This window comes from Drosophila pseudoobscura, chromosome 2, assembly GCF_009870125.1.
Source record: "Drosophila pseudoobscura strain MV-25-SWS-2005 chromosome 2, UCI_Dpse_MV25, whole genome shotgun sequence".
NCBI lineage: Eukaryota > Metazoa > Arthropoda > Insecta > Diptera > Drosophilidae > Drosophila > Drosophila pseudoobscura.
Genome location: NC_046679.1, coordinates 21,471,311 through 21,492,433, shown reverse-complemented (window position 1 = coordinate 21,492,433; position 21,123 = coordinate 21,471,311). Strand labels below are relative to the sequence as shown.

Genomic DNA, 21,123 nt, shown 5'->3' with positions numbered 1-21,123 from the left:
TGTGAGTAGGCGGCGCTGGCGCTGACGCCGACGGCAGCCGCATAGCTGCGCATGTCTGCAAGCAGAATGCATTTTTCGAATCCCCTTATCAGAGAAGCCACGTTCCTGTGATTCCTTCAGGAATGTGTGCGTGTGTACCAGACGTTACCTGGCAACACCGCCTGTGTACACCCACAACAAATCTCGGGCCTGTGGCAGGGGCAGAACAGGTTCCACACATCTCCAGTTTCCTTCTCCGCCCCCTACTCGGAGGTTTGTGTTTGCCAAACAAAACGCATGGCTGCCTGCAGCTGAGACAGACGCCTCCTCGGACGCCCCGGAAATCGCTGGACAGACATAAGCATGGAATGTTTGCTTTACGGAAACATTTTAAGGGCGTTCCTCGCCTGATAAGTATGGCTGGGTGGGGGTGGGGATGGGGTACCAACGCCCCTCGAATTACAAACTAAATGATATCCCGCCCATTTTTGCCAGCGGCCGGCGACTGGCACCCAACACTCGAATGGGAACTCCTTTGTTTCGTTTCGTTTCAATTAGCAATGCGAAATGTAATGCAACATTTAATTCCAGCACAGAGTGAAAGTAAATGGAAAAGCGGCCATCCTCCAGCACGCAAATCGATTGGCTCATTGGAGAATCTCGTGCTGCCAGTCGACGGCATTTAGCTGCGGCTTGAAGCGCTTCACGGGACCTGCAAAGAGAGGAGAGGTCGTAGAGCCAACGCAAATCATCTTTCATCAACCCACTTATCAAAGCATAGCGCTGCTCCTTCTGCAGGGCCATGTAGTCCACATTCGGGCCGGTCAGATGCTGCGCCAGTGATCCGCTGGCGCCGCCGCCCACCAGTTCGGGTATCCAAATCTCGTCCAGGGCCGACTCCACTGTCTTCAGCAGCGTATTGAATTCACGCTGCAGTGCATTCGCCAGTGTGTCCTCGCCCCCGCCCAGCTGCAGCAGTGCTTTGCATGTGTCACGCACAACCTGCTGCTGCTGGCCGATCTTCGTGACGTGCTGGTGCAGCGCATCGATGAGCGCAATGTCTTCGAAGGGGTTGCCCGGCTTTAGGCTGAGCAACTTGCGTTCGTGCTTGCGTCGATTTTTGCTCGAGCGGAATGTCTTGCTACAGAAAGATGAAGGAGGCGAAGGAGGAGGAGGAGAAGGAAGAGGAAAAGTGAAACTCTCTAAAGCCTTGGCTGTGCTGACTCTGTGCTCTTACCCTGTGCCGCGGGATGTGCCGCTGTAGCGGGAGGAGTGCATACTCGTCGTATCGGAGAGCAGATCCACCTCGTCAATGTCCACGTCGCCATCACCTTCCATCTCCGCACCACTCGCCCGGCGCTGTCGTATGTCCAGGAGCCGCTGCTTGTATTCCAGAAAGAGCTGCAGATCCGACTTCAGGGAGCCATGCATCTGTCCCGCATGGGCCACCAAAGCGGGGGCTACCTTCTCATCTGCAGGAACACAGGGATAGGGTTCAGGGCATACAGTTAGAGAAAAGAGTCCCCTCGCTTACCCAAAACGTTTCCCCCCTGCAGACCCGCCTCGTAGATGGCCTTTCCATAGAGATGTCCTTCTAGCAGCACCTCCAAGTGCTTCTCCTTATCCTGGACATGCTCCTTGACCAACTCGGCCGCCTCCAGGTGCCTGCCCTGCTGCTGCAGCGGCCCCACCAGCGACAGAGCCACCTGATCGAGAGACTGATCCCCCAGGGCCTTGGCCAGCACCATAACCCTTTGCCAGTCGAGGGTGTGTCGGGCGCTGAGCAGCGCCTGCTGCAGCTCCCCTCCACGCTCGTACATGAGGCTGGCATTCTCCAGCTTTGCACTGGCCCTCAGATGATCCGCATAGGCCACGCACAACCGACGGTGGAACTCCGGATGAGCCTTGTACGAGGACAATGCGACAGTGTAGAGGCTATGCTTCCGTATAAACTCCATGGCCTCGTCGTGGTGCTCCTCCCCGCAGCGAGCGAGATGCTGCACCGCTGACGAGTAGCGCTTGAGATTATCGTCGATCCGGAACTTCCTGTAGTCCTCGGGCAGGGCCTTCAGTTCGTTCAGATACTGCAGGAACTCCTTGGGATCCTTTTGCGATTTCTGGGCCACAAACAGGGCCGTTTCGAGGTTATAGCTTCCGAGAGCCACGTTGTACAGCTCGTTGATGTCCACGAGATACATCAGGTACTTCAACAACTGATCCTCCTGCGCCGGATCCCCCAAATCTCGAATGAGCTTCAGGGCCGAGTTCACATCTCCGAGTCGCACAAACACCGTGATCAGGGGCAGGCGGAAGCGAGTGCGGTCCTTGGCCGTCTCCGTCATGCGACTGAGGAACAGGGCACAGATGTACGAGACCTTCTCCTCAAACTTGAAGCCACGCGGCAGGCGCTGTGGGCTCTCATTGGCCCTCCTCGGGTACATGGCGGTGGTGTCCTCGTTCTGCAGCTCACTGATGAAAAGACACAGCCACTGGGTCTCCTGGATCTTGCGCAAAAAGTCATCCACGTGATCCACAAACATCGCCACATTCGTGTCGCAGATAATGTTCAGATTGATACGATTCTTCCGCAGCAGCTTCATGGCCTCCAAATACCTGTCCCGCCGCGTTAGCGCGTTCAGCAGGACTCTCACGTGATCCAGGACCAGTAATCGCGGATAAATGGCTTCCAAGTTGCCACGCGGCAGCTGGAGCACCACTCGCGCCTCCTCGTCAATGACTGTGACCAGTTTGGCGCCCCTTTCGATATTCCGCGAGGCCAAATGCTGACGATTGTCGGCGTCCACAAAGTGGAGAGTGTTCATTTGGGTGTAGGCCAGATAGGTGCCAATAAAGAGGAACGAAGTGACATCCTCGGCAATGGGCTCGCCACTCCGCCCCAGTTGCAGCAGATTCTGACGACGCAGGGTCACCAGTCCCCCTAAAAAGGAAAAGGTTCATTCATTCAAGAACATTCAAGGGAATAATCGAATCATTTGATACATACTTTCGAGGGACGGCTCAAACTGTTTGGCCGAAACCTGTTCCATAGCTAAAGCGTTGTCCGATGCGAGACTGACATCGTAGGTCTTTCCGCTGTCCAGCGTGTGGGCATAGATATGCCTGCAGTTGTGGGTGGCCCTCGAAAGCGCATTCACCAGACCATCGATCGTCAATGCATCGATCCAGTGGCAGCCCTCGTTCTCGCTCTTCTGGAGCCACAGAAGGCGGGTGATTCCCAGAGCGCTTGTTGTGGCCAGCAGTTGGGCATCTCTGGAGAAGTATATAAAGTTTGCCAGCTCCAGTAGCTGCACCCCGTGGAGAGGCGGAAGTTTAATGGAACCGCTGGTGGGTTCTGGCTGTTTCTGCAGGCGATCCTTGAGCTCGTAGAAGTGGAACCTCCGGTCGCAGGTGTACACACACAGCTGCTGATCGTCCCAGGCAATGGCATTGATGTATTCGTCCAGCTGGAGCACCCGCTGGGACATGGGTGGAGGCACCACTGCCCGTGCAAAGTCTGTGAGGAGCAGCCGCTTCCCATCGATCACACCGACAATGCCGTGCCGGGCATAGGGCTCCACCTCGAAGGCCCAGCAGTAGGCGAGCTGTTTGCCGCTCTCCAGGAGGACATGCAGCGTCTGTTCCGCACCCATGCGAGTGTCCCAGTGGACGACGGCCACTGGATCGGTGTCTGCATAGACAAGGACCTGCTTGAGGTACCAATGATAGTTTCCTATCGTGTACAGATACACCCTCTGCTGCTGCTCCTTCTCCTTCGCCGTGCGGATGGCCAGTATGTCCGAGTCCTCGCTCCACTTGAGCTGCAGTATGGGCTCCTCCTGCAGGTCGAAGGGCAGGACGAGCTCCCGATGCCGCAGGCCGTTCTTCTCGAACAGGGAGATCGTCGACTTGTTGGGGAACCACTGGGGCAGAGCAATCCAGTTGCCCGATGGACGCCACGCGAGTATCTCCCTCAGATTGCTGCTCTTTTCGGCCGTGTGCTGGAGCTTACCCTCACTGTCGTACACCTTGAAGGTGCGTCCGCCTCCAGACTCATAGGACACCACAAAGTAGGCGCCATCCCCGCGCCAGGCAATGTTCACATCCTGACTGAGCAGCTCCTGCGTCATCTGAGCTGTCTGATCCGTCGACTGCTTGGCAGCCTGCTTCCCAGCGGAGCCATGGAACTGTGTCTCCTTCTTGCCCCATCCCACGTTGATGAACTGCTGGTCGGCGGGCAGTTCCGCCTCCAGCGGCTGTTCGGCGATCACATCGAAGGTGGAGTTCATGACCACCACATTGTGGGAGGTGGTTATAAAAGCCACCACCTCTTGGCTGGGCGACCATGCCATCCGCTCGATCCCCACGTCGCAGTAGGTGCCTTCGCTGGTGGCCAGTGTATCCGGATCGATGAGTAGCACCTCGCCTGCTCGCGTGGCCACACAGATTACATTGTTGAGCTGCAGGAACTCGGCTGCCACGATGTCGGGCAGATCTGCGATAACCTTCGCTGGGGGACTGCCGGTCCCCTGCACGGCGTACACATTGCTGTCGGTGACGATGTAGGTGGTTTCCGTACCCTCCAGCCTGACTTCCGGCCCCTGTAGCATCTGCCGGGGCTGGGGCACTTTCGTCTGCAGCTCATTGCAGAATTGCAGCTTCAAATTGCGCATATTTTCAAAATATTGCACGTGTGGAAACGGCGCAACAATTGCTGCAGGTCTGTTTGGATTAATACGGTCACACTGGCGCGCCAATTAGAGCTGGCGAAGAACCGATAGGCAAAGTGTGACTTAAAAGTACTCGTGACAGGTAGCATCTATCGAGCCACATTGTCCCGCAACATTCTGATACCCTTGGAAAAATAATAGTATAGATTTGAGGAAAAGTTTTGCCATCCCAGGGTACAATTAACTAGTCGTCCCTGTTTCAAAGCTATCTCCATGATATTTTGCAGTTTATGGTTTTCAACGTACATATTTATATACAGGACACTGCATTTGATTGCCTTCATAGGTCTACAACATTTCAATCTGAGACATAACTGATTAGCTATGTTTCCAATCACCTGGGAAACAGAATTTTAATGTTTATTAAATGAAATAGGGTATAAAGATGTCCATACAGTCAAAGCGGATACCTGTTGACCAGCAACATTTACGTAACATTCCATTCACACTACGTTATATTCCATTCACGCTTACGTTTTATGCTTTGATTTTGTATTTTTATTACTTTAGACATAATCGAATTAAAGGGAGTAATTAAACTAACCAATCTTGTAGAAAATTGATTAATTTATCGGCTAAAACCTTGTGTTCAGTGCTGAATGTCCTAACTAGCTAGTAATATTAAACCGAATATCAAAAACGAGGAATATGATGGAATCTGAATACAAATAATTTATCAGTATATTTTGAAATTTGTGACTTATATTTCGGTATATTTCTGACGGGCAGACGGTATATTTTATTGTCAAATCTGCGGTCACACTGCTCGCAAGATGGCCGCTCTCGTGTGAATTTTTTGTTTTAAAACCAAATTTGTATTTTTGTGCTCAAAATATTGTTTGTCCCAAAAGAAATGGCCGTGCGTGGGCTACACTCAGATTAGATGCAAGTGCGCGGAATGCATCATCAGCAGACGGACAGCGTGCCCAGTGAACAGTCGTGAAAAAGCAATAGAAAATTCCATAAAACCAGCAGCCAGTTGCTGGTCGTCTAGTGTATATGTATGTGGAGGTGGAAAAAGGCAGGAGGAAACACACACCAATATCGGAAAGATCGGGAAGGTGGAAGGTGCGTGTTATCCCTTCATTAGTGTGTGTGTGGGTGTTGTGCAAATGCTTATAAATATGCATAATATTGTAAAATATAGCAGGGCAATCAAGTCAAGTGAAATAATGTGCATGTGTCCGATTGCTTGATGCGCCAGCAGCAGCATCAGCATCGTCGCAGACGTCAGCAGAGGTAGTAGCAGCAGCAGCAGCGTTGGAGGCATTCTGGAATGTAGCAGCAGCCCCAACCCCAGCTCCCCATCCACACTGAGAATTGGGTAAGCATCGGAGCAGCAAGGTGCAGAAATGTTGTCTGGCTGTGTGTAAGTGGAGATATTTTGTTTTTGTGGCACGAAGCTGAAGCTTCTGCGTCCCGAGCGAGGATTGCCCAACGCCCTTTTCAAGCGTCGCGCTGTCTGCTTCCTTAATACCCTTTTGGCATGTGTGTGTGTGAGTGTGTGTGGGTGAAAGTGACGAGAGCGTGCGAAAAAAGGATAACACTATTCAGACAGGGCTGTGGTGCCCAATAAGCCAAAGGCGTGGAATTTCTGTGTTATATTGGATTGCATAAATGCTTTGTTTGCCTCATCATTATGATGATGATAATTATAAATGTATATGTACATATATAGGAGGCAAAATTGGCAACCGTTTGAAAGTGTTTGCTACTTTTTGGGTCACAGACTGCATCCGTCCATCGGCTGGGGCCCCATTGATGACTTGAATGCTTGATGACCAACCAAAACACGCTCTTTTCAATATCTGCTTTACGGCTGTGCTGTTGTCTGAGGTCAACTAGTTTATTCCGTAGTAGTATCATGAAAGCAAAAACTACGCATTTTTGTTCAATCATAATACGGGCAAAACAAAAACACGTTTTACAACTCTGCGGCGGCTCGGCTCCCTTCAGCGGCGCGGCGCGAAATTTCGTTTCTCTTGCCGTTGTTGTTGTTGTTGTTGTCCCGAACGAGACTCCACACACACACACACACTCTCGCACATACACATTTGCATATGTATGCACAGCAATCGGGCCATGAATGACTAGTGGGGGGACGACAGGCCAGGCCGATAAATGCGTACGACAGCAGCGCCACCTACAACAAAAACAATAATTAAAGGCAATAACCGAAGCGTAACCGCATCGTAGTTTTGTTATGGATTTCCGTTCGTAGTAGTAATAGTTTGTTGTTGTTGTTGTTGGAGTTGTTGCTGCTGGTCAGTTGGCTTCTGCGTCGTCGGTAGAAATGTTCGTGCGCTGACGTCACGTATAGGCACAAGCATGGTGTACTTAAACAAGGTGAGGCATTCCCACACAGTACTCTCAGTAAAGTTTGTATCTTGAGCTCCGCAAAGACATGGAGAGAGAATAAGCCACTCGAAGAGCGGCCACCCCACTGACATACAGCTTGTTCGCAACAACCGTCATATTCGGCGCCACAAAGCTCCGTCGCTCTGTCGCTCTCGTTTGTTTGTTTGTGTATTGCAACATGCGTGGGCGTTGTACCCGTTTCATTTGTGGTTCTGCCTCTTCCTGGGCGTGTGTGTGTGTGCGTGAGGTCAGTATTGCGTGAACTTTTTGCACTGGGTTGAGTAGAGTGCGACGGGGAGCGGGAGCGGGGGCGGCATCTCATTATCTCTGTCATCTTCACTTGCGCTAATTGGACTTTTGCATGCGCATTACACTCTTGCCGTTTGTGGGTAGAAAAGGGCGGGAGGGTTGAATGCCAATTGGGGATATCTATTATTCCGATTGGGCATGTGACCAGGCTATTGGCTTACATCATTCTTAAATTGGGGGGGGGGTCGGTTCCTATCGCCGTTATATTTTTGTGACATTATGACAGGTGGACACTGGCAGCTGGCGGCAATAGTTTGGTTATCTGCTCGGACTGTGCCGGGGGAGATGGATGGCACTGCAGCACCTGCTGATTCCCGTTATCGTCTTGCTGCCTTACTGATACGGCATTCTGTTCATTTCCACTGTTCCCGTTTCATTTTTCGTTCCTCCTTTGCTCCTTTGTTTGTTTTTATGCTGCTTTCGCACAGATTTAACGCGCTTGGGCTATTTTTAGCTCACGTACGCGGCCCGGTCCTCTCCCATCTCCCTCTCATCCTCTCTTTGTGTGTTTTCCCGATGCGAATTCCATTTCGGGGAGCTGATGACGTCAGGAGATGTTCTCGTTCTCTGCGTTTCTCTAGTCACGGTGTACTGTTAACTGTAAATGCAGTGCGGGGTGGGGTAGGGGTAGGGGTAGGGAGTCCGACTCCAATCGGCGATGCTAATTGTACTTCAAATATGCAAAGAAAAAAAAACAACAAAAAATTCCAGTGAGAAAAATCGCAAAATATCACGAACTGCAGCTGCAGAGGCCGAACCGAAAGAAAAAACAACAAATATTTGATGTCTACATTCCATCTCCGCATCTCTCTCTCTCTCTCTCTTTCCCCCCAAACAGTGGCTGCAACAAATTGCCTAGAAATGGAGATGAAATTGTAAACATGCAAAAATACCAAAAACCATGGCCCCGAGGCTGTAATTAGAAAGGAAATCGATCCGAACTGGCAAATACGCTTCCCCCTCTATACATTTATGTGTGTGTGTGTGTGTGTGACTGCCACCGCAGCTTGGCTTACTTTTCAGCGAATATGTCCAAAAAGTGAGATACCAAAAACCACTGGCAACACCAAAATTGGCCTAAAGAGTGTGGGGCAACATGTGTTTGATTTCATTAGTACGTCGCTGTGCACCTGAGTGGCAGGGGAGGGCAGCAGAGATCTAAGCTTTTAAAAGGCATGCAACAAGTCGACAAATATCGCATGCGATAAAAGCCAGACCCGAGAGAGAGCAGAGCCGGCATGCACAGAGAGAGCACACGCAGAGAGAGGAAAAGCAAAGCTCTCTCCGACTTTGAAGCTTTGGGGCTCTGGCTTCAATCTTCCAGCTTTCAATCCAAAACTCGCGATCGAAGCGCTCGGTCATGAAAAGTCACGCATGCGCAGGCTCTCCGACTGTCGACTCGCGGCTCTCCCCAGGCGCATTGCCTCGTTGCCTCTCCGTGTGTGTGTGTTGGCCAATAATCGACTGCAATCCGCTTTTTGCAATACATAATAACAATTAATTAAATTTGCGGCGGCATGCAAAGCGGCGCGATAATCGATTCAGCTATCGGCTGAAATGGCAAATGGCAAAAAAAAATAGTGCAACAAAAGGTGACAGAAGCGCCCGTTCGTGTGTGATGTAACCCCCCGCCCCGTAATCGCTTAACAAACAGCAAATCGTCATCTTTCGCTCTCTAAAGTAATAATTAATTATACAAACGCGAATCGAATGTTCATTCATTCAGCCCCAAAGGAGGCCGCACGGCCGCTTCCTCGGGCTGAACTTTTGAGCTGTTTTTATTTTTGTGGACATGGATATGGACATCCGATCTGTCGGATCATGCTATTTGGTGGCGCAATGACCTCTATCCATGGTTTCTTTTGATTTGCTTTTTCTCTCTTTTTCGGGGAGGGGGAAGGGGGGATGTCCATTTAATTATGGCTTTGGGATCATAGATGTATTACGAATGAATGATTGCCCATCATTCGTCTGTTTGTATATTTTAATTAAATATTGCTCAAGGCATAATCTGTTGGAAGATGTTTGAGAGTCGCCAATGAAAGTGGAGTCCTCCCCTCCCTACCGCTCTGGCATTCTCCTCTCTTCTGTCTCTTCTTCCGATCTGCATGAATCATGTGGAAAAGTCTGTGGAAAACCCTTCCTTCAATTGATTTCCACGCTAATTTCCACACGAAGTGCCTGCCACTCGCGACGACAGATCGTGGGCTTAACATTTTCTTGTTGTTGTTTTGTGTCGAGCTGCGAAAAGCGATTTTCAATTTTCCAGCGCATTAGTCATCGGCCACTCTAATCGTTCCAGGCAGGGAGGGGGGACTGGCGGCGGCCTAAACTGTAACTAGTTTTCGCCAACGCAGAGACCAAAGGCGCTTTAGGCATGGCTGCAGAGACTCTCCTGGAGCGGTGAGGCGGAGGCAGGGAGGGAGTCCGTGTCTTGGTGGCTGGACCACGAAGTGAAAGTGGACAATGCGCTTGGAGAGGAGAAGTGTGTGTTGTTGTCTGAAGACGCAGAAAGCACTGTAGTTTTAGCTTCAATTTGAAGACGCGTGAAACAATTTTGTAGCTTTTCTTGGCACTCTGAGTTTTCCACCCATCCATCCATCCATCCGTCTATCCGTCTATCCACTTATTCAATTTGCCATTCACTGCACACACAAACGCCTTCGAGGCGAATGTGAAGACGCGGCTTAGACCCTTCCCCCCACTCCCCCCACCTCCCCTTCTGGCCAAAGCCAATGGCGCATTTCATTTCTCAATTAATTTTCTTTATTGCGTGCCAGGCACGTTCAAAATAATTGTTAAACTTAGACTTTGATTATTAATCGAATGTTAAATGGAGAGAAGAAGCAGCCGGAGAGAGAGAGAGAGAGACACCTCTCTGTTGGACAGAGAGTGCAGTCACCTCTCTCTCTCTCTCTCTCTCTGTCTTCTGGCAGGCGGCAGGGTATGATGGGAGTGAAAGTTTTAGTGTCCGCTTGCCAAAATGATAAATGCAACCGACCAGACCAGCAGACGGCCCCCCGGCTATCAAACAAATGCGATCCTCCATTCGTATCCCCCCCTAAGCACCCCTTACCCATTCTGCCGAAGCACCCGAGGATATCCGGTGGAGAGACAGAGAGAGAGAGAGAAAGACTTACGCATATTTTTTGAACATTGGCCCATTCCCATTGTCTCTTTAGTGTTTCTTTCGTTTCTGTTTTGTTTCGTGACTTCTTTCGAGTGGTGGGTGGGGGGGGAGCGGTGAGGGCCTGTCTTATTGCCACTTTGTTTTAGACAACTTTTATGATGATTTTGCAGCCAAAAAGAGACAGAGAGAGAGGGAGAAAAAGAGACATAGTGTGGTTGTGTCATACATAATTCTGTTATTGTTTTCTTTAATTGGTTTTTTGTGCTTTCGTTGAGTTTTCTGTGTAGACTTTCTGCGGCCCCCCTTGCTTTTCGTGCAGAGAATTTCATTTCCCCCCTCGTCTGCCACCTGTTTTGTGGGTCGCCCGATAGGCAATCACTTTCCATGCGCTCGCTCCCGATTCTTTTCTCATTTGCATTTTTAATTGTGTCGCGGGAAAAGAGGCTTCGCTTCAGTGGAAAGTGAAAAGCGGCTGGAGCATAAGAAATGCACTCCCCGAAGATGTCCAATGCCCAATGATTCGCAATGGGATTCTGGCCACTTTCCCAACGCACAATGCCACAAGGGGAGACAATGGCCGGGGTCTCCTCGATGACTGAGGCATTCCCACGCCACGCCCAAATTATTTGCACAATATGTGGCAAAAAAGCAGAGCCCCAGCTCCAGCTCCAGCTCCCGTAAATTCCAATTCAATTCAAGCGGCTTCATTCGTGTTCGTGTTTTCCCAACCCAAAGCCAGAGACAGAGACAGAGGGGGAGAGAGAGGGGGACAGAGGGAGAGAGAAATAAGGTAGTGGCATGGCATTTCGTACAGCAGTTAGTGGAGCACTCTTTTGGCCCATTGTCGGGCTGTAAGCCCGCAAGCCCCATAAGAAATAGTAACCGTTAATGTGGCAAATTGACTTGTCGAGCAGCCAAGAAAGCAGTTTTTTAGTAGAGGTATCCTCCCTCCCTCCTATCCAGAGGCGCGGCACCCCTCCTATCCTACTCCGTTCTACGGCGGATTCAAAGTCAATTTCTGCTTCTGCTTCTTCTTCTTTTTTTTATTATTGTTTGCACTCTGTTTTTCCCCCTTCGATTCAACTATTATTCCGACTGGCTTTTGTTTAGAGTTTTCTCTTTAGAAATTTCCCATTTGCACTTTTTTTTTATTTTTTACTTGTCCGACATTATCCATTATTTGCACGGCCTGACGTCTGGCTCTGGCTCTGGCTTCTGGCCTTCTCCATTGATTCCATTGTGTGGCATGAGGCAGATGGCAGGGGAGAGCGAGAGCAAATCGAAGAGTAGCAAACAGAGAACAGAAGAACCTTAATTAGTATTATTACTGAAATGAAAACAATTTGTAGTCGGACAAAAGGTTCTGGTTGTGGGGATTAGCCTCGATTCGAGAGTGCCTCCACAGAGTGCCTCCTAATGCGTTGCGCCACCAAAAGCAGATCCCCGAAAGAAGCAAACAAAAAAAGTGAACCCAAATGAAGGCTCCGCCATCCGTGGAACATGGTGACAACAATTAAGATAACCTGCGATGGGATCTTCATTCAATCCTCATCGAACTCCGATCTCATGCCCACGCCAGCGGCAGGCGCAGCACCCGGTGGAGCATCATCCCCGCCAGGATTACGAGGAGCAGCAGAATCCCTTGGATCGGACCACAATCTAAACGAAAGCGACAATTCCCAGACGAGCAGCGGCAGCCAGAGCGCCTCCAGCCACGGCAGGCGATCCCATCGATCGGCAGGCGGCGGCGGAGGAGGAGGAGGAACCGGAGGTCGCCAGGATCCTCGGAGACGGTACTATTTCGGGAGCAAGGACATCTACTGGTGCAAGCAGAGCCTTGCGCCTGGTGGGGGCGGACTGACGCGCAGCGCCAGCAGCGTCACCCACAAGGAATCCAAATCCACCAGCGGCACCCTCTCGGGGGGTCAGGTGATAGCCAAGGCACGCCGCAAGCCGATCCTCCTCTGCAGCAGCCTCAGCGCCGCCTACGCCCCGCCGCGTCGCAAGGAGTTCTACTTTTGCGACAAGTATGCTCCCACGAGCAGCGGAAGAAGCGCCACCCCTACCAAGAGTGCAGCAGCCGTGCCTCCAGCCGCAGCCGCAGCCACAGCCCCCACGCCCCAACCCATTGATGCCCGTTTGCTGAACTTCCTAAGGAGCGCCCATCGAAAGTTCCAGGCGGCCAAGAGCAGATCGGAGCAGCAGCTGACCAGCAGTCACACCAAAGAGAGATCGTCGACGTCGTCCAGAGGAAAGGGCCCGGCCAGGCCATCCGCCCAGACCCCGACCCCGACCCAGAGCCAGAGCCAGACCCATCGCTCCCTTCCGCCCATCGTGACGACCGATGATTGGTTTGGTTAGTATGGCCCTGCCCTCCCCTCTCTTGATCCACTCCTCTTGACTGCAGGTCGTTGACCGGCCGCCCAGCCCAACCCTGCCCCCAATTGCGGTTCTCGTGCGGATTGAGTTACCTTTCAACCCAAGAGCCTCATTCTCTTTCCGCTCGCTGGCATTGGGCTGGGGTATTGGGTGTTGGCCAAAGTAGAGCCAGAGGGTGCCAGAGGGTGCTCGAGTGTCTGCGGTGTCCAGTTGCATTGAGAATTGAGATTGGATTGGGCAAAGATCACTCTGCCAAACTAATTGGCGGCTGCAGTGATTGGTGGTGGGGAAACAGGTGCATGTGTCTGCCACTTGGTGGCTTCCTTCTTCCTGCTGCATGGCAAAAAAAAACAATAACAACAAATGCTACGATGTTTGCGGTTTTCCTGCTGCTGCTGCTCATCGGCTCATCGCATGCGATATGCAAATTTCCAAACGCCCCTCCGTCTAGTCCTCACGCTATCACACACACACACACACACACACACACACACCATTCATGGACGTTCCATTCATGGCTTTTGTTTTCCCATTCCCATCATTCCCCATTCCCTTCTTTTGATGCGACTCTAAGTTTATATTTCTTTGGGTGCACAATGCCGTGGAGGGAGGGAGGGAGGTGGAGGGGGGCTGTTGACTGTTCACTGACTTTCAGCCGAAACTAAGGGTATTTAAATGTCTCCTTTGTCTCCTCTTCTATCCCTCCGCGTGTCTTCTGTGAGAGAGCAACAACTGTTGGCTGAAGCAGAAGCAGAATTTAACTCTTTTCCTCTCTCTCTCTCTCCGTCTCTCGGTCTCTCGGAGAGTGTGAGTGATTTGTGTGTGTGTGTGTGTACAATAGATTCTCACGTATTCGTTACCTCTATAGGTGTTGAACTGTTTATTTGATCCTCCTCTGCCCACTTCCCCCCCCTCTTCTGTCTTGCACTTTGCTCTGTTTCTGTTCCGCTTTGCTACACGAAGACGCGCGTCGCAGCCCAAGGGTAACCCTGCTCTCTGGCTGTCAGCTGGTGGCCCATTTAGATGGAGAGCGCGAGAGGAATCGGGAAGAGGGACACAAGAATGGAGAGAGTAAGGAATGAACCCATTATGAATGCAAAAGAAAAAGAAGAACTGGACTGGAAAATAGCTAATAGCCAAGGCATTCTACAAATTGCGCTCTTCCCGATCCCCCCCCCCCGAATGATGGGGGGTGGGGTTATTGCTGGCTTGCCTAATTAGTATTACCTCATCCATCGGCGGGGCATTACTGCGCATTTCGCTCGAACATCGAACACCCACTCGCGGCCGACTGTCGACAGTGCAGTACAAAAGTATAGGTACAATGAACTGCCAAATGAATCATTCACTGCAATTAGTTGTTGTTTGTTTTTCGCGAGTATTTCGAAATACTTTGCACTCATGTCCGGCAGGCAAGATCGTTGTCATTAATTTTAAGTTTTATGTGTGCATTTTTTACGATTATTATTATTATTATTATTATTATGATATTTGGAATTTGTATTCCATTTTTCATTTACCATTTATTTTTGCCTCCCTTTGTGGCGACTGTTCCTTGGGTCCAAACAATTGTTTATTGAATGATTTATATTTGAGGAGCGTGTGCTGTCCCTGCCCCCCTGCCTGTGCCTCCACATTTTTTTACGAATTCCAAAGGGAACGCCACCATATATGTAAGTGCTCTTTCGCTCGTCTCGCATCCGTGGCGCTAGAGCGGAATTCTTGAATTCCGATTTGGCAATCCGCCGCCTCGCAGCTAATGAAAAATACATACTTTATTATTAATTATGTTTGGCATTTTGCAAGAATTGTTGTTTCCACTCCGACGGCAGTGGATTGCGGGAGTTTGGCAATAATGCAGCGCACCTGTCGAAGCCGACGGACTGCACCTTCCAGTAAGAGAGAGAGAGTGCGAGTGCGAGTGGGAGAGCAGTGCAGCAGTCGTTTCCAGTGTCATCAGCGTTGACTAATTCCCCGACTCCGTTCGAGTGGGATTTGCTCTCTGACTCACATTCTGTGAAGCTGTGACTCCGCTTCTGAGAGCCAAGGTCAAGTCAAGGAGATTGAAACCGATAGCGCGAGAGATCCTCAGACCTTGTCCCATTCCACAGTTCCACAGACAGCCTGACAGTTGCGCGAAACAAAGAGCAAAACAAAGTCCAGGTTCGATTTATCTTTTTTCGCTCGAACAATTGAAACAATAAATAGGCAGTAGAACACGGGGTACCGCCGGGGTGGTGGGGGGGAACATTGTATTGTTATAAGTGGATTGGAGTGGCAGGAAGCCACCGCCCCTAACGATGACTAGGCGATGGCTATGACTGGAACGATGATTGAATGCAATTTGCAGAGCAGTTTCGAACAGTCATGGCAAACCAATTTGTGCCGAAAAACCGAGCAGCGCAAGCGAGACAGAGAGAGAGAGAGAGAGAGAGAGAGAGAGCGGATGGCATGGCGGAAGTTTACTCCGAAGGTCAGGGGGCGGGGGGGAGGGGTGGCAGGCCCTGCCAACCTGTCGCAATTAAAACAAAGCCCACACGACTCACTCCCACGATAAATCCATCCACGATCTACTGCTTAAAGAATGAGAATTTAATATGCAAAAAGCGTTTCGTTTCCGCCCCAGAACGAACGAGATTCGGCAAATGAAAAATTTGCATACATATGTATATAAAATTAAGAAAAACTTAGGCCTGGAAGAGCACACTGCTCTCTTTTGGAATCATATGGGGGAAAGGGGGGCGGGGGGATCTCTGAGTCATTCCAAGTCCGATTTGGAGTCCGAACAGTAGCTTGAAAAACCTTCGGTTCGTTGTTTTATTTAGGATTCATGTCACATGCAAATGTTTTACATTTTGGCAAATTGTTTTTTGCCCCTTTCCACTGCCACTGCCAGTGCCCCTGTGTGTGTGTGTGTTGGCCAACAATTAGCGTGGGGCATCTGCAATGGATGGCTTTTATGTAATCTGTGGATCGATGTGTGTGGAGTGTGGAATGACTTACTGATTAAATAGACGTGCCATGCGTTTGTCTGCCAAACGAACACGCAAGAGACTCTTCCCCCCCCCCCCCCCCCCCCTTCGCCCCCCCCCCCATCCCTCTCTCTCCCTCTCTGGCCATCTGGAAATCATCTTGAAATGTGTGTGGAAATGCAGCATTTTTTCTACCAAAGAGTATCTGCAGATCACGTACGGAATCAGATCTATTTTTTCTGATTTTTACAATGGCATTTTATTTGTGATAAATCTTATGGAAATGAATATATAACGAGGTCTTCTTATCGAAAGAGTTATTAATTAATTAATTTGTGTCTGTGTGTGTGTGTGTGTTTGGCAGTCTCTTTATCTAACTGCAAAGATAATGGAAGAGAGATAAGATAATTACAGTTAATTACGGCCAAAAATATCTAAAATAAAACGAATTATTTCTCGTTTATATTTGCAGACGAGGACGAAGCCTTAGAGAAGGAAAACTGCAGAGAAGGAAAGCAGAAGCAGCAGCAGCAGCAGCAGCAGAAGAAACCCAAGGAGAAGCTTCACTCGAGGACATCTTCGGGCGAGGGCCAGGACCTGATCACAGTTGAGATCAAGCAAGGACATTTAAGGAAGCACTCAAAGGCCAAAGATACAGATACAGATAGAGTAGATAGAGTAGATACAGGTACGACTGGCACGCCACAAGCAGCGTCAACGGCTATGAACAGTCACGCGACCGCCACACAGAACGGACAAACAACGGTCGTCGGACACCATCGCGGATTCTCGCAGCCATCGGTGACGGTGGCCGCCGCAGCAACGGCGACGGGCAGCACATCGGGGGATCCATGGTTCCTGCAGACCACCGGGCACCAGATGCCGCCCACAGCACCGCTGCGTCACAACAAGCGGCCGGCGCCACAGCCGAATGTCGCCGGGATCGTAGGAGGAGGAACGGGAGCCGTGGGAGCCGTGCTGCTCCACCAGCAACAGTTGAGCCAATCGCAGCCGCACATTGTGCCGCCGAGCATACCGCCCCACCATCACCATCATCGCGAGAACAATGTGGTAATTTGAGTGCCCCAAAGCCATGCCTAAGCCTCGATTCTAATTCAAAAACCCTCCGACTCCTCTTGCCGCTGCTCTCATTTCAGCATCCCAGCCAGGCCGGAGGGGCGGCGTCAGCGGTCGCCTTGCATTTGTCATCGCATGCGCTTAATAGTCATAATTTAATCAGCAGCAGCAGCAGCAGCGCCAGCAATCACCAATCGCCCAAATCCCCCAGCCAGACACAGCAGCAGCAGCTACAGCAGACGACGCAACTGCAGCAGCAGCAGCAACAGCAGCAGCCACCACATAGTATACTTTCCACATTTGCTCCTGTGGCTGCCGCACAGCCGCCTGCCCAGCCAGCGGGGGCTGGTGTGGGGGTAACCGCCGCAGCCGTGGCCGCCGTTGCCCAGCAGCAACAGCAGCAGCATCTCCAGCTGCTGGCCAACTGTGCTGCTGCGTCCGGCGGTAATCTGATGTCCTCCTCGATGAATGCCGCTCAAATGGCCCTGCATGCCGCCGAGCGGGCGCTGCCGCCAAAGAGCCTCGCGCTGAGTGGGAGCCAGCACGGCAGCAACATGCTGCTGCACACTGTGGCCCCCACCGGCAGCTCCTCCGGCACCCAAGTGCCGCCCCAGCCATCAACCGGCGCCAGTGGGACGGCGGGCATGTCCACTTCCCTGCACAGCTTCGACATCAACGGGGCATCGGGATGCGGAGGAGGCGTGAATGTGAACGCGGCAAGCTCTTGGTCGAGCGGCTCCACCACAGCCATGAACCATGCGGCCTCCCTATCGCCAACAGCTCTAGCCCCGCAGCAGCTGCGGAAGTGCGAGGTGAAGCTGAATGCCATGCCGTAAGCTATCTCTGGAGTGAATCCCGGAATGAATCAGTCGGGTTAATGGCGATGTTCGTTTGTTCTTTAGGTGGTTCCATGGCAGCATAACGCGCGACGAGGCGGAGCATCTGCTGCAGCCGCGCGAGGATGGGCTCTTTCTGGTGCGCGAATCCACAAACTTTCCGGGGGACTACACGCTCTGCGTCTGCTTTCAGTCGAAGGTGGAGCACTATCGCGTCAAGTATCTGGAGAATAAGCTAACAATCGACGACGAGGAGTACTTTGAGAATCTGGGGCAACTTGTAGCGGTAAGAAACGACTGGAAATATATCCTTAGTCCATGGCTAATTCTGATCTCTCTCCTCTTTGCAGCACTACGAAGCAGACGCGGATGGGCTGTGCACGCAGCTGATCAAGTGTTTGCCAAAGCTGGGGAAGCAGGAGTTTTGCATCAATTCCAAGGACTTCGTGGACAAGGGATGGGTCATACCCGAAGCAGAGCTGCAGCTGCGCGAGAGCATTGGCAAGGGGGAGTTCGGGGATGTGATGCTGGGCATTCTACGCAACGAGAAGGTGGCCGTCAAGATGCTCAAAGATGAGGGCGCCGTCCAAAAGTTTCTGGCCGAGGCATCCGTCATGACGTAGGCTATAGATCCGCTCTCTTCTCTTGCATGAACTTATTCTGTATTCTCTATTTTGTTGGTAGCACTCTGGAGCACGATAACCTGGTCAAGTTCATTGGCCTGGTGTTCACCAGCAAGCATCTGTATCTGGTTACGGAATACATGAGCAAGGGATCACTGGTTGATTACCTACGTTCGCGCGGACGACAGCACATAACCAAAAAGGATCAAATCATATTTGCCTTGTAAGCATTCACCTTTGATCCCCTGATTAGAAGTCCCTTAAAGCATTGTTTACTCCTCCGGTTTACAGCGACACTGCCTCTGGGATGGAGTATCTGGAAGCCAAAAAGGTTGTGCATCGCGATCTGGCTGCGCGCAATGTCCTCATATCCGAGGACTGTGTGGCCAAGGTATCCGATTTCGGTTTGGCACGCGAGGAATGCTATAATCTCGATGTTGGCAAGCTGCCCATCAAATGGACAGCACCCGAGGCGCTCAAGAATGGGGTAAGAATCCACAGCTGCCGGTTTCCTGTTGCCTGTTGACTGTTGCCTGTTGCACTGTCTAACCATTGGTTGACTTTCCCTTTAGCGCTTTTCCAACAAATCGGACATGTGGAGCTTTGGCATACTCCTATGGGAAATCTACTCCTTTGGGCGTGTGCCTTATCCCAGAATTGTATGTACAAATCAAATGAATCTTTCAAGGATCCCTTAAGCTCATTCTGTATCTGTATCTGTATCTGTAGCCCCTGGCCGATGTCGTTAAACACGTAGAAGTTGGCTACAAAATGGAAGCACCCGAGGGCTGTCCACCGGAAATTTACGAAATGATGCGCCAGGCATGGGATCTGAATCCGGCCAAACGACCCACATTCGCAGAGCTGAAAGTGAAGCTGCAGCTGCTGAACAATGCCACAGCGTGAGGAGATCCGAGAGGATCCAAAGCGAACTTCAAGCAGCACTAAAACGAGGAAACGAGGCGCCGCCCCCAGAAAGGGTAAAGAGCCCTTGCCCTTCGAGACTCCAGACTCCAGTGGAAGCTGGACACTGGACACTGGACATGACACAGAACGCAACAATTTTTCGTACGATTATATACATGGAATATATATATAACAACTAATTTACCACAAAATTTATTTACATATATAATTTATGGAGTAAGTTTTGTAAGCGTAAACGTAGGCCTAAGCTAAAGAAGGAGAGCCCAACACAATCAATCAATCATCCAAAAGTGACTCCAGATGTTAGTGAGAGTCCGTCCCCCAGCCACAGCGCCCACAGCTTCGCTTCCGACATATACAATACAACGTTGTACGCGCGAGTATCTCAATAAATTTGAATCATAAATTAACTAGCAGAAGATCAGAGAGGAAGAGGAGTTTAGAGGCAGAGGCAGAGGAGGAGACCCGTACTACTACTACTACCTTTAATTGCAACATTAATTACATTATTATATGTTATGTGTACACTCTTCCGATCAACGTTTCTTCGCTTCTCTGGATATTCGTAAATCAAATCGTTATAATCGTATCATTTATGTTATAGAATACGCATACATATGAGTGCCCCCCAACCCGGCTGAGGAGTGGGCGCATGTCTAAATCAATTGTTTATAGAATGTTTCATCTCTTAAGTTTTAATCTACGACTAGTTCTTTATAAACTACTTTTCTGTTGACCATTTCTGTTTGTAGCACAAAAGATGAGCGGGAAGAGAACTTGTCTAACAGGTTGTCGGGGAGGGGAGGCAAAAGGCAAGCAGAAAGTTAGTTAAATTTATTTACATTTATTTGTATGGAAAATATAAAAAAAAAATGGAAAAGGAAAAACCAACAAAAATTATGCAATGGAAAAGGATTGAAATGAACAAAAAAAATCAAAACAAAAAACACTTGTGAAAATATGCATTAAAATGAATACACACACACACACAAACACACATAATACGGATACGAATACGAATACACTTAATCGTCGTACATAAACTATGCATGTATTTAGCATATACCGATTAATTATCATTAATTATCGATATACAAATACTATCAATTATCGCAAGCGCAAATTGAAATTCCTTAATTTGTTCGGTCCATGTCCAAGGAATCTCTCTCCTTCTCTGTACTCCTACTCCTAGAACGCGATGCAGCTAGCGGAAAGGCAAAGGAAACGAAAACAAATTGTAATTTATTTTTTAAATATATACCACGTAATTTACTTAACACGTACGTAATGTTTACGTTTACGTTTACGGCGCATTCTTGTACATTTGTATTTGCTTTTTAATATCCTGTCCCCCAGATTAGCCCACACTTTGCTTTAACACTTACATTTATACTATATATTTTATACACACCAACAAACACACATACACACACACACGTCCACATGACACACATTAATTATAATTAATTAATTTTAAAGTTATTATTTTTTTAAAACACATCAAACATATAACAACCAATCAATCAATGTGAAGCGCGACCCAAGTTCGTTCTCTTTAAGCCACACGCCACACACACAAATTGCACTTAAAAACACAAGGACGACATGAAGGTGATTTAAGGAAGGAAGGCAGCCGCCAGAGCAGCAGTTCTGAAACTTTTAATAAAAGTAAAAAATACCATGTAGTGTGGCTTGTCGGCCACAAAAAGGCCTAAAAGTATGTGGGGCGGGAAAGGGCTTACCTACAGAAAAAGCACCGGAAGGGGCTCGAAAAAGGCCTCGCCCTTGCACTATGGGAGGATCAGT

The 21,123-nt window shown here is 49.8% G+C and overlaps 2 protein-coding genes across 5 annotated transcripts; one reads left to right on the top strand and one right to left on the bottom strand.

Moving 5' to 3' along the window:
- Positions 1-522: 522 nt before the first annotated feature.
- Positions 523-4,727, bottom strand: Elp1 (elongator complex protein 1). The gene is made up of 5 exons (XM_033383348.1): positions 2,984-4,727; positions 1,514-2,917; positions 1,217-1,451; positions 747-1,120; positions 523-691 (listed from the first exon to the last, which is right to left on the bottom strand). Exons 1-5 carry the CDS (start codon positions 4,647-4,649, stop codon positions 627-629), a joined length of 3,744 nt encoding a protein of 1,247 aa, XP_033239239.1. The 5' UTR covers positions 4,650-4,727; the 3' UTR covers positions 523-626.
- A 906-nt stretch (positions 4,728-5,633) lies between these two features.
- Csk (C-terminal Src kinase) lies at positions 5,634-20,882 on the top strand. Of its 4 annotated transcripts, none has more exons than XM_033383359.1 (10): positions 5,634-5,774; positions 5,854-6,030; positions 16,327-16,925; positions 17,012-17,763; positions 17,834-18,053; positions 18,118-18,386; positions 18,452-18,613; positions 18,682-18,877; positions 18,963-19,049; positions 19,120-20,600. In XM_033383359.1, the coding sequence occupies exons 3-10, from the start codon at positions 16,578-16,580 to the stop codon at positions 19,294-19,296; spliced, it is 2,211 nt and encodes a 736-aa protein (XP_033239250.1). In that variant the 5' UTR covers positions 5,634-5,774; positions 5,854-6,030; positions 16,327-16,577; the 3' UTR covers positions 19,297-20,600. The 4 variants fall into 4 exon arrangements, with proteins under 4 accessions (XP_033239250.1, XP_033239253.1, XP_033239244.1 ...); XM_033383362.1 differs by having other exon boundaries at positions 5,635-5,774; positions 5,857-6,030; XM_033383353.1 differs by having other exon boundaries at positions 5,635-6,030.
- Positions 20,883-21,123: the final 241 nt, after the last annotated feature.